This window comes from Falco biarmicus, chromosome 4, assembly GCF_023638135.1.
Source record: "Falco biarmicus isolate bFalBia1 chromosome 4, bFalBia1.pri, whole genome shotgun sequence".
NCBI lineage: Eukaryota > Metazoa > Chordata > Aves > Falconiformes > Falconidae > Falco > Falco biarmicus.
This window is the reverse complement of record NC_079291.1, coordinates 67,575,578-67,588,523: the sequence shown is the minus strand read 5'-3', so window position 1 is coordinate 67,588,523 and position 12,946 is coordinate 67,575,578. Positions and strand designations below refer to the sequence as shown.

The window sequence follows — 12,946 nt, the reverse complement described above, 5'->3', positions numbered from 1 at the left end:
TGGTAGCAATGGCAACAAGCCTGGAAAAAGCACTCACACCTCACCACAGATTTCTGCTGCAGAATTTCATTTTTTTTTTAAATAAAATTGCATCCAGCAGTGTCAGGACAGAAAGCACCAAAGTGAGTAGAGGAAAGGATAGCGTGCCATGTGTCGCGGATGAGGTCTTCCTCATCTGCTATGAGAAAGTTTGGTAAGAGATATAAAAGAGAGCAAAGAGGAACACAGTGCACAGTTGTGCAATTAAAGCAGACGGCAGACTATGCAGAACAAGGATTTTTTCAAGACAAGACACCACGCTGTAATTAATGTGTGAAGAGAGTGTGTTTGGCAAGAGCCTTGAACAACATTTAGTAAATTTGCTACAGCTTTTATCTCTTCACCAAGGTAGAATTCAACGTGCATCACACCAGGAGAAGCATTAACCAAGCCTGGAGAGGAGAATTCAGGTCTGTGCTTCGGATTGTTCACTCCTTCGTGGTAGGAAGGTGAGTTACGTTCATGGTCAGGAGAACCCGAGTGGCCCTTTTAGACTCTTGTACTGGAACCAGACCCTGGTCTCAAGTGACCAGAAAGAAATGAGAATTTCATTTTTAAATCCTTTCATATTTCCCCCCATCTCAGCAGAGGAGTGGCAAAGGAAGAAGCGGGGGTGGGGGTGTCAGTGGTCAGGGCTCCTCAACTTCCCACAAATCCACTTTGTCACTTTTCCACACAGCGATTTCCGTATAATACCATGTGCTAAGAAGAGCCACGTCTGTCAGGCAGGAGCAATGGAGAGGCTTCTACAGTGCGACTCATTCACGCACAGCCTTTATCGGGCAGAGGAAGCATTGTGGTGCCTGACGCAGCACAGCCTTCGGAGCAGCATTGGCTACCAAGCCTTCCCCTCACTGGCCCCCCGCAGCCCAGGAATTCGTCTGAAGTAATAGGAAGACAGATTCCTTGGCAATAAAATACTGTGAAAACACCCCTGGAAACAGATGAGGAGGCCAGGTAGGAACAACATCACCGTTTCCTTCCAGTCAGGCTGCCGGCAGCCCTGGAGCCTGCAGAGATGGAGCCGTGAGCATTCGTGTGCATAACTAGCAGCGATTTACATAGGTAAATAGCAAAATTAATCTAAGATCAAGGAAGGGATTATTCATGTCACCTTTAAATAACTATCAGGCCAATAATCTCAGACGTTATGAGTTTTGCCTTTCGCATACAGAGCTGAATTTCATTCTCGTTATACTTTCGGGGGTCCGAAGACATGAGGCTGCTACGCAGGCTGCAAGGGGAGCCCCAGGGTCTCGGCGCCCCAGGGGGCTCAGGTTCCCTCCACGTGCAGGTCCCTCATGTTTTAGCCGTTTGGGGAGCGTGGTGGAGGAGGGTGGGGACTGGCTCTGAAACGCGGCTCCTCCGAGTTCACAAAGCTCGCTTCATCGGTCAGGAGCGATCCCGGCTCTGCTCCGAGCATCCCTTAGATCACTGCTGCTCCAGCCGAGCTGTGGGAGGGCAGCACGCAGCGCTCACCCCCCCGCGCTGTTATTATATAAAACCTGGCACTGATCTCCAAGCTTGTGAAAACAAACCCCCGGGTTTTTTTGGTTGTTTTTGGTTTGGTGTTTTTTTTGGGTTTTTTTTTTTTTTTTTTCAGAACAACCATTTGGCGCCTAATTTTCAAATCCGCAGACCAACTGCAGCTGGCTCAGTGCCCATCACCATAGAGCTATTTACGTATTTCCCTCCAGCAGCTGCAGTAACCTGCTACGTTCCTCGCGTCTGCCGGGGCTGGCTCAGCCTCTGCCTCACTGGAGATGGGTTAAGATTTCAGTTTTGTTCAGTTAAACCAAAGCAACCAACCCCCAGAGCGTTAGGAAGCCGGGTTTAACAAAGAAAGGTGAAAGCAGAAACCTTTTGGCTCCGCTTTGAAAGACAATTAAAATCCTGCGTGAAGCTGGAGCGTTGAGATTCCTTATGACAGAGCCTCTGTCAAAGGTAAAATTTAGAATTAACATACGTGAGAGTGGAGAAGACAGTTCCATGGAGATAAAGAGGTGTCTGCATGGGATCAGTCTCCCTTGTGGATATTACATGATTAATAAAGGAGATTAAAGGAATGCTTTCTGTAATTCCAAAGTGCTCTCCACCCAAAGTTTCAAAGTATTTTACAAAGGATAAATTCTAAAGCTTTATCATAATCTTGCGATGGAATTAAGATGACCACAAAGATTACTCAGTTAATGTCTGTGTGCCTTGAGCCTCATGGATTAGCTTGGTGAACCTGGCTTCCAGATCCTGTCAATGCATCCATCTCATTGGCGCAGCCGGTGACAGCAGCAAAGTGCCAGCTCAGTTAGCGTCTGTGTTGGAGCTGCGTGTCCTTAAAGCAAGGGACAACTTCGACAAACCATGCACTGACAAGAGGAAGCTGTCCGCTGCCTGGAGTTGGGGACGTGGCGGTGCTAAACAGGAGAACCGTGCCCTGCCCTTCTCTCCTCCAGCCTGTGCTGTGTACGGAATTTTGAAGCTTCACATCACTTCTTTTTCCACCACCAGCACACACTGGGGGTGGGGGTGGGTGGGTAGGTGCACGAACCAGATGTTTTGGGCAGCCATGAACAAGATTTGCTTGGCTGGAGTAAATGAGCCAGAGGTACAGGTAGTGAGGAGAAGCTTTAGGCTGACAGAGGTGTTTGCGGGCTGCCTCAACACTGCCAAACTCCATTTCTGGGTTTGAGAATATCATAGTGTTGTGGGATTTGATTTAATTTACAGTGTCTGCAGAAATCTTGCATGTAAGAGAAAAATCAGCTTCAGCTTGGCCCCGCGTGGGGCAGCGTGGTCAGTGGCACACAGTTTTGCCCGCTGGAAGGATTGGGGCTGGTGGGGGCTGGAGAGGTGCTGTTGCTCAGTGGGCAATCTGCTCACGTGCAGGAATTTCAAAGCTGAGCCTGCTCTGACAGAACCTCTGAGCATCCACAAGTGCAAAAGGTTATATCTTACTGTTGAATCCAGAGAAATAACTGGTGGGTTCAAAGTATGGAGCATCCCAGTAAATGACAGGAATTTGCTAGCTGACAGTTCTTCCCACGTGCCAGAGGCCAGGCCAGTTCACCCTCAGCACATCAGGAAAGGTTGCCTCGGTTTACCAGCACGGTTGTTCACCTCTGCCACTCTCAGTAGTGTGGCCAGATGCTCTGTGATACCACCATCATCATAAATGATTCAGGGCTTCACCAGTCCCTGGGCATTCACTCCCACGATTAACGGAGATGCTAGCCCTGGGCACGATCCCCTTGCCACAGTGTGTACAGCCCGATGCTGATGTGTGCAACCCCACGTGGATGTGTTCCCAACACCCGCTCAGGGTCTAGCATCCCTTTGCTGGTTGTCTTGGAGAGTGGGCTGCCTGAAAACAGCTGCCTGGTGTGTGAGCCCTGGACTCTGTCCACCCAGTTTTAACCGGTGAGATTAATCTGGTGTCTGCTGGGTAATAAAGCAGCAGTTGGTAAATCATTACGCAACTTTTGCTGGGTTTGCATTTTTATAACCCGTGTGGAGTGGGAGGCTGAGGGGTGGCAGGAAACTGCAGGCTGCTAAAAGGCCTCAGGTGTGGAAGAAGGCAGAGAGATTGGTGTGGGATTACGTGGTTAGTGAGGCTGTTGGCAGCTTATACTGACAATATAATTTTAAAAGCAGTATAGCCGGTGATGCGTCTGTGTAGGGGAACACTGTGCATGGCTGACACCGCGCAGCTGAACGGCCACTTGCAGGGGTCAGCATGCTGGTGGCTGGAGGTGTGCATCCCCATTCCCCTGCCTGTATTGTCCTGGTCTGAACTGGTGTGGAGGGGCAGCAGCTCTGGTCTGCGCAAGCCTGTCACGTCTGCCTGCTGCAGAACAGAAGTCACTGCCCTCCCACCATGGCCCTCCTGCTAAGCAAACACAGGTTGATGACACCTCTCTGGGTTCTGGTTCAGTGGCCACCCTGGCCAGCGTCCTGCTGGCAGGGGTTGGGGCTGTGGGACTGGCCTGAGGCCAGAGGGGACAATAGCTCTGCCCTGTACCTGGCAAGGGGCTGGGAGCCCTTCCAGTGGAGCAACCAGTGCTCAGGTGCCCAGAGGTGCTCAGCCAAGCTCAGGACATCAGGAGTCCCACAAGGAGAAAATCCTGTGTGAAGAACCCACACTTACATGCCCCCCCACGGGCACTACAGCTGCTTAGCCCTTTGCCTTTGCTCCGCCTTTACACAAATCAAGTCTTGAGTTCTGTTTCCTTTTTCATTCAAATAGTTTTCTTCTCTCCACCCTGTACATTTCTCCTTTGGTGTCAACAGCAGGCAGCACCCTGGCCACACCAACCGATTCATGACCAATTTTCCTGTTTGTTCTTGTCAAAAATGCCTTGTCACGTAAAGGAAATAGCAACAGTTGCTTTCTACAGGACTCTCCTGTTGGCATGTATACAAGGAAGGACCGACAACTCCTTGGAAGGTGGATACCCCCACTACTCCCTTCTTGGGCAACAGTCTTGCAGGGTTGTCCCTGTAATCCTTGGCCTGTTTCTGGGTCTTCTTCCAGAAGAACTCACTTTGGGAAGGACCTCTGCTTTGGAGTGCCCCCTTCTTCCTCAGCCCTTGCATCATTCTCGCTGCTTTTCTGGCTTCCTCTGGCCTGAGGACCTCTGTGCCCAGCGGCTGCTCCCTGTCCTGCAGGAGGTCACAGGTATGCCCCAGAGTCTGCAGATGTCGCCAGCCTCCAAGGATAAAGCATGGGCAGGTCATCCATCCAGGCGAGCAAGGAGTGGGGAATGTTAGAGCGCTAAGCCTTCGCTGAAATGTGCTGTCTCAGGAGATCAGTCAGGTCAGAATACTTCATAGCTGTCCGGTGGCATGCGGTGCAAGCAGGCAGCATGGCTGAGGGCCAGCTCACACACAGCTGTGCCTCTGGGATGGTGTCGCTGCAGAAATGAAGGGAGCCTCTGTGCTGGGGAGCCTTTCTCGCCTCCGCCGGCGTGTGCCGATCGAAGCCCTGGTGAGGTGGGTAAGCGATGTGCCCTTGCTTGGTGGGCCCAGCCCTGGGCAGGCAGTGTCCAGCCACCGATAGTACTGGTTAGCTTCTCTCCCCAGCAGCACCAGGGCCAGCTCGGGGAAAGGCGTGGATCACCTCGGGGCTGCGGGAAAGCCTGTACCAGAATGGTGAAGGCTCCTTCGCAAGGCACCCTGCAGCTCCAGCCATGCCTCCTTCCCTGCAGCACCTAAATGCATCCACCTGCACAGGCACAGCAGGTCGTAGCAACTGTCCCATTCGCAGGCTGGGACTGCTGCCCGTGCCTCTCGCCCATGCTGCAGACACCCTGCCTTCCCGTCCAGCCCCCACAGCCAGGTCCTTGCACCCCAAGGGCAGCCCCTTCTCCTGCCCTGCTGCTGCCCAGCCAAGAGCAGCACCCTGCGCTCCCCCAGGCCAGGACAGTGTGCCCGGGTAGAGGGGGCCATGGAGGGCCAAGCACCCACTGAGCTAGCAATGAGGCCAGCTCTGAACCTCCATCTGAACCCTGAGATCCTCACAGGTGCCGCTGAGGTGCCCGTCTGGTCTTCTGCCTCCCTCTGGGAGGCTCCTCATGGCTGGGACAGCCCAGGACCCCACTGGCACAGGGTGACAATCAGGCCGAGCTCATCTGGCCTCCCAGCACTGCCCAAAGGGGCAGCGCACCCCCACTGCCCCAGCCACACCATCCAGCCTTCCCTCAGCGCCAGCAGCAACAGCTGGCCCACCAAGGGATGGGGACATGGGCTTATCCCCAGGGAGGCCATTCGTATCTATATGGCATTTGGCCACCGCAAAACATTGGTGATCTTGTAAAAGGCAGCAGAAACACAAATGGCAGTTGCATTTGTCCAAAGTGGCTAATTTGAAGGGAAATCTGTGGGCTGTAAATGGCCTTTCCCACCGGACAAGGGCGAAACCTTTCCATCCTCAGCAACAGCAGCAAGTAGGAAAGGAAAGTAAGTCACTGCGGTCTTACCGAAAGGTGTGCTGGCATGGGGGAGAAGCAGCAAGTGATACAGCAGGACAGCAGCTGCAGGGGGAACTGAGGCCTCCTCTGTGCAGTTCCCTACAAGAAGGCAGGAAATTTGCTTTTCAATGACAGAAATACCAAGCACATTCTTTTCACTTGGAAGTGATGAGCAACTTACAAGGAACAGCAAAGTGAGGCACCTATAACTGCAGAAGTGGATACAAAATCGAGGCATTCCATCACATGTCAACAGAGGTGGATTAGCCCAGACTGTAAAATCCAGGCGTTGTAGGTCCCAGTGCAGCCCCAGAAGGGTTAAATCCTTTCCTGCGGCAGATGGAAGCTGCCTGCCTGAACTGGCAGCTGCAGATGGTTCCTCTGTTCAAGGCAGTTGGACTGGCCAGGTGGATGAAAACCATCGTTCCACAGAAAGTCCAAGGAACAGGCAGGGGTTGTTTTCCAGTTTTTCCTGGAGCGGGTGGACTCAGGAACAGATGCCAGTCTGTGGCAGCATGGGTGACAGTTTTAGCAGTGCGCCTGTGCTATGAAACAAAACATAACGTAAGAAATAGATGTAGCCTTTCCTGTTCCCTGGTGTTAGAGGCAGTGACAGGGGAGCAGCTGGTCGTCTGCCTTTCCTCTCTCAGGAGCGCAGTTTTTGTGGCTTCTGTGTGTGCCTGTCTGTCCGTGCATGTGCTGCTGCAGAGGGGAGACCACGGCCTGAGTGCAGCAGCTGGTGCCCTTGCTTATGCAGTGATGTAGGAGAAGGATTTAGCCCACTGTTTCCTGTCCTGGATTTGGTGGTGGAGGCTGTTGGCTTCTTATTTTGCTGTGGAAAGTCTTGCAAGTTACTAAAGACTTCTGGGGGATACTGTCTGGACCCCAGTTTACTCACCAAGACCAGAGTTTTCTTTAAAGTCTGGTTCAAACTACTGCAGCTGGAAGAACCAAGGACCAATGTGAAAATTGCCCTATGATGTGCAAAGCAGCGTTTTGTTTAAAAATAGGCTTAAACCTAATAAACCAAAACTGAAGAAAGTGGTTAGAGTCTCTGATTGCCTCAAAGCAGGGCTTTAAAACTGGGAGACAGTGAGCAACGCGGTAAATGTCCAGCAGAAGGCAGCCAGAGGTCAGCCTGGCTGGGCTGAGGTTCTCTCTAATGAGACTTGCTTAGCAAACAAGCAGGAGAAGTGTCCGAAGGCAGCAGAGCCATTCCAGCGGGAGAGGTCTGCTTTTGTTAAAAGAGGTAGCAGTGGGGACTTGGCAGCGAATTTTGCTTCCCTCCCCAGAAGCTTGAGCAAGAAAGGCCACCGTGGTTTGGCTCTGATGGCTCCCTGGATGGCCCGTCACACACCAGGGACTCCTCCACCTCTGGCAATTCACCAGCAGAGGCTGGACGGACCCCTTTCCTAGCCCTCTCCCACCCCCTCAAGAGAGCACAGTGGAGCACTGGTGGCAACTGCTATGAAGTGCTGAAGCAGTGCCAGCATAGCACTGCGTGCCTGAGAGCGGCCTTGCTCATAATCACAAGTTTCTGTGTCTGATGGCCACAGCCACTTCTAAGCTGGCAGAGTGAGATGTTATCATTTCTGTTGTCCCCACATCCTCTTTTCAGAGGCCTGTTCTATCTTGGTGCATGGGGGTATTTCCATCCTGACTGTGAGGGCCTCAGTTGCAGAAATATTGTGTGTGACGAACCCCACGCTGGTTGCTGTTGTGAGTAATTATTTCCTGGAAGAGTGTGAGGCTCCATCACTTCGGGAAACACCCTGTGTGAGCACGTGAAGTTGAGCCGATGAAGCACAGAGCAGACCTCAGCGTAGAGCCAACAACCCCGAGCCTCGCAGGAGTGAGCGGGGCTTTCAGGTGTTCAATGTCCAGAAGCCTGAAGCGTGACAGCCAGGATGCACTGGGGAAGGGGGCACTTCCATCTAAAACCGGTGCACTGGGAGCAACGAGGTCTCAGCTCAAAGGGGAGGCCTCTGGCTACCTGTGGGAATGGTGCTGAAGTGCTTTCATGTTGGTTGCTATGCATATATTTTTTAATTAACATCAGGCAATAGCCTCTGAATTTAAAGCAGCCTGGGTTTAGGCGTGAGGCTGCGCCTGTCTCTTGTTGCCCTCCCCGATACCCAGCCCTGGCAGCCTCCCTGGCTCTGCTGGCTCACAGGGTGACCCACGCTGCTTGCTAGAAGACATCTGGCAGAAAAACAGCTGGATCTTGACAAACACAAACACCTGCATCTCACAAGACCTTGGCCAAGGAGGGGTAAGACAGGAAGGCGGGGCGCTGCTGCACAGCCGAAAGCTACAGCTGGTTGACTGTCCTCACTTCTGAGGCAGCAGTTCAGTTCATGCGTGGAATTACTGGGTAAAGGGCCTCCAGCACTGCGCCAGCTGTGGGAGCGCATCCTGTGAGAGCATCTTTAATCCCCTGTTCCACATCAGCTTGTTGTTCCACTGGGAATTCTGGCTCCCCGAGCAGGAGGGAAGGGAGCTCTGCCTCTCCGTGGTTGCCAGTGGTGGATCTCAGGAAGCGTGTGGCTTTCAGGGCATGGCAGCGCACCGGGAGTACCGGGAGCTGGCTGAAAGGGGGATGCAGTGAAATGGGCGGGTGGAAATGAGTTGGGACCTGACGGGGCTGCCTGCCTTGGAGGCTCTGCCGGGTGGTTCATGCTTACAGACCAGACAGCACAGAGCAGCAGCCTCCTCCTCCAGGCAAGTGTTTATTTCAAGGCTGCTGTGCCTGATGGTGGTCACAGAGACACAGGAGGTGGGATCCCCTTCCTCTGCACACCCAGAGCTGATGTAAGCAGCCACCTCAAGATAGCTCCAGGCACGATGGGGGTGGCAGGAGAGGTGACACCTCCTTCTCCAGCCTGGTGTGCGCAGCAGCTCCTCTGGCAAGAAAACCAGAGCTTGTGGATGGGCAGATCTTCAGCGGCCCCTTACAATAGTTTTCTTTAGTAAAGATGACGTCAAACTTGGGTTGATTTTAAAGGTGCAGATAACAAATTCAGCATTCCTATTTTTTTTTTTTTTTTGCTTGACTTTCAGGAATGTTAGAATGGAGCAGACTGGGGGTTCCTTTTGTCTGTATAGGACAGTCACCTTCACCCTGCAAATGTCTGTCCACCTCCTGAGGAGAAAAGCGTTAGAGCTAGACCTGTTTCGTGATCTATGGGATGAATATTCCTCACTGCTTGAATTTGGGCCATGAGCCAGATGACAGAATTGATCAAGACTTTGTGTGTTAGTTGGGACAGCTGCCCTGGTGCTGCAGGAATGAGTCCCGCAAGGCCTAGTTCTATACTGACAGCAAGATGCAAAATTCTGTAATTTGTTGAAAATTTCAGTATTTTCCATTAGTTTTATATTTTCAATGCAATATTTTCAACTTTAAGAAATTAAATGGAATTGTCCTTGAACATGGAAAACAGTTCTTTGGGCTGAACTGTTCACCTCGGTTCTTTGGCAGGGATGGATGTGTCCCGACAGAACAATCCCATCTCTTCCATTCCAGCAAAATATCACCTGTTCCTTTCACCAGGCCCATTGCACACGGCCGATCCCAGCCGCGCAACACGCAGGCTGTAGTTCTGGCAGCAATGGCGGCGGGAGTGTGGCCTGGCCCAGGGCTGGCCTGGCCCGTGGCAGTGGCTGCTCCCGGCCTGGCGCGGGGCCGGTTTGGGCCACCGGGCCCATTCAACGCCCATGCCCGCCCGCGCGTCGTGTCCGTGGGGCTGCGCAAGGCAAATGGCTCCGGCACCCGGCCTGTGCGAGCCGGGGTGGGCCGAGGCCCGGCTGGGCCTGGGCCGGGTGCGAGGCCTCCCACCGCACCGCTCCCGCTCTGGCCCGGTCCCTGCCCTCCGGTACCGACCCCGAGGCCCCGCCGGGCCCCTCCCGTGTCGCTGGGGGCGCCGCCGGCCGGGGGTGCCGCGTAAGGGCTCCCCGCGGGGTCGCGGCCTCCGGGCCCTGCAGGCACGGCCCGCCCCGCAGGGGCCGCCCTCCCCGCCCGCCTCTATGGTCACGGCGGGAGATAGAGCGCCCCGGGCCCCGCGCCGGAAGGGGCCCTGTCCCAGCCTTCCGTGCGCGCTCCTCCTTTCCGGCGCCGGCGCCATCGCGGAGTGGCCGGGGAGGGCTGTACCCCGCGTCCATCCGCGTCCATCGGCGGCGGCACCGAGCGCTCGCTGCCCGCAGCCATGGCCATCCGCTACCCCATGGCCGTGGGCCTCAACAAGGGCTACAAGGTGACGAAGAACGTGTCCAAGCCCAGGCAGTGCCGCCGGCGCGGGGTGAGTGCGAGGCGGGCGGGGGTCGGGGCGGGGGAGCTGCGCTGCCGCTCGGTTCCTTCTCAGCTCGCTGCGGGGAGGCGGGTGTGGGGCGGGGGCCACTTGCTGTCGGCCCCTTCACCGTCCGGCCGCCGGGCTGAAGCGGGGGCGCCGGCTGCCCGGGGCGGGGGGTGCCGGCCGCAGCAGTGGGGCCTGAGCGCGTCGTTCCGGTGGGCCGCGGGCCTGGCCCTCGGGGTGCGGGGGTGCTGAGCACCGCAGCGGCCGGCACCGGCAGCAAACCCGCGGGCAGCTCAGCGTCTTATGGGTCGGGGGTTTGGGTGGTGGAAAGTGTTTGATCGGTGAGGTCGGGTGCGGGGTGAAACGGCGGGGGGTGGGAGAACGCAGCAGAGCAGCCTGCGATGGAAGAACAAGATAAATGCAGTTCAACCCCGGCTTAAACTTAATTAGCAGTGAAATTGCAAATAGGCTACGACTTCTGCAGCCCCTCCTAGGCTGCTTTTCGGGGTGAGTGCAGGCGGCACCCACCAACCTGCCCACCACTGTTGGGAGTTAAGCAGGTTCAGCGAGTGTGTTAACATGAGATCGGCGCAGTGCGCATCTTTTATCCCACGGATTCAGTGCTGCATTCAGATGGGGTGGTTGAGATGTGTAGTAACGCAAACCTTCCGTAGCTAACGGTCCTGCTTTCTCTAAAAACCGTAGTGCGTGCAAAGGTGCAAAATACCCAGCGCTGTGTCTGAAATGAAAAGAGATGGGCACATTGGGCTCGCTGCTGCGTAGCGCTGCCAGAGGATTGTACTTCCCTGGGACGTGCTATAGCATAAGCGGGTTTTGGGGCCTTAGCCCAGAGGTTGCCCAGCCCATTGTGGTCTGGTCTGAGTAAACTCGCAGTTGGATTCATTGTGATCCATGTGTTCTTTCCCCGCCTTTCCCTCTCCTCTAGCGCCTGACCAAACACACCAAGTTTGTGCGAGACATGATCAGGGAAGTCTGTGGCTTCGCACCCTATGAGAGACGTGCTATGGAATTGCTGAAAGTTTCCAAAGATAAACGTGCTCTGAAGTTCATTAAGAAACGGGTAGGTCAACCTGACATCCTGGTGAGGATGGCAAAAACTCGGCTATACTTAATTTTTTGCTTTCTGCCCTTCCCTAAGGATGTTTTGCTGCTTAATTCATTCTCTTACTTTGTCAGTTGTGTGGGAAGCTACTGGTCCAAGGGAGTGGAGGGAATGCCCCTTGGGTTGGGGGGGGAGAGCGGGAGTGGATGTAAAGGCACTTTGCTAAGAAGGCCCAGAGCTACAGGACTCTGGACGTGCCTTGCTCTTTTTGCATTATTAAAATCTGGCGTGGGGGAAGAGGAAAGCAGCACCATGGAGGCTGAGTCCCATTAACTGGATGATTTGAAGTGGTGTTCATTGAGGGCAGCTATGAGCTGAAAGCAACTTCTGCCTTGTCCCACATAATTGAGTAGAAGTACTACTGAGGTGCAATGGCAAGTAGTTTCTGGCTGGCGAGTTAAAGCAGATGGAGTTTGAGCCCATGTTTCCCAGGACTTTACCATCCTGCCTGCTTTTTGAGTGAAGCAGTTGTCAGTGAATGCCTGGAGCAGCCAGAAGTGTCCTCTGTTCTCCGCTGGGATGAATGCTGACTGCTGCTCTCTCCCCTGCAGGTTGGCACTCACATCCGGGCCAAGCGAAAGCGGGAAGAACTCAGTAACGTCCTGGCAGCCATGAGGAAAGCTGCTGCAAAGAAGGATTGAGTTGTACAGCCTGTAACTCAATAAAGTCCTTTCCCACACACGCAGTGTAGTAACTGTTGATGGTGCATCTGCCTCAGCCTGTGAGAACAGGGTGCTCCTGGGGATGCCGAGGGACTCAGGATGCTGACAAGGCTCTCTTCTGCCACAATCCAGACCTTGCATTGCTGTTTTATTTTGCCTGCAGCTGGACATGGTGATACTGGAGTTACTTGTACTGGTCTGTGATAGATTCTGGAGGGGGAAGCCTCCTCCCTGACACCTTGCGGAGCTGGCCTTTCTCAGGCTGTGGATGGCTCTGCAGTAGCTAAGGCTGTGACACCTGCCACCTCACAGTCTGGCTCCAGACCTAGGTGGTGGCGTGAGAGAAGTCGGTGGATGAAATTTGCTGTTGAAAATAGCAGCAACATGGCAGCCATTCCCCAGGGCACTTCTGTTCCTTGGTGCAGCTTTTCTTGCTTATGCATTTCCCCTTGTACCCTCCCTTTATGCCCTACTGTCTGCTGTGTTAGCAACTCGGGAGGAAGAATTACACTTGGTGAGAGCTGAATTTCAGCAGGATCATTCCTCATTCTTAAGGGCTACCTTGCTGTGAGAGGACAAGTGCTGTTCTTCCTGCACAAAGAAATATATTTCAACTAGGCTTCATGTAACTACTCTCACCCTTTTCAAATTCAGTTTTTCTAGCATTCACTGTAAAAACAATACTCAAGTTCTCTGGCCCAAGCCTATATTTATTGATCTACAACAGTCCTGCTAAGACATTTAATTACTTTCTTCACTCAGGGAACATAACACAGCTGCTGCAGTGGCAAAGACAGTCTATGGTGTGGTGCAGTGCTAACTGCTGGTACTGAGCACGTTGATCTTTTGTCCAGGCCTGCTCGCTCC

At 53.8% G+C, this 12,946-nt stretch overlaps 1 protein-coding gene across 1 annotated transcript; it reads left to right on the top strand.

Annotated features, from left to right (window-relative positions):
• Positions 1–10,101: 10,101 nt before the first annotated feature.
• On the top strand, positions 10,102–12,098 carry RPL36 (ribosomal protein L36). Its single transcript, XM_056337464.1, has 3 exons — positions 10,102–10,300; positions 11,241–11,375; positions 11,969–12,098. Exons 1-3 carry the CDS (start codon positions 10,208–10,210, stop codon positions 12,056–12,058), a joined length of 318 nt encoding a protein of 105 aa, XP_056193439.1. The 5' UTR covers positions 10,102–10,207; the 3' UTR covers positions 12,059–12,098.
• The last annotated feature ends 848 nt before the right edge of the window (positions 12,099–12,946 follow it).

What these genes read in the sequence shown, in the direction of transcription:
- RPL36 (XM_056337464.1), top strand. Translation starts at nt 10,208, where the DNA reads ATGGCCATCCGCTACCCCATGGCCGTGGGCCTCAACAAGGGCTACAAG. An exon ending in GGCAGTGCCGCCGGCGCGGG is followed by an intron (nt 10,301 to 11,240) that starts GTGAGTGCGAGG and finishes CCTCTCCTCTAG; the next exon opens with CGCCTGACCAAACACACCAA. An exon ending in TGAAGTTCATTAAGAAACGG is followed by an intron (nt 11,376 to 11,968) that starts GTAGGTCAACCT and finishes TCTCCCCTGCAG; the next exon opens with GTTGGCACTCACATCCGGGC.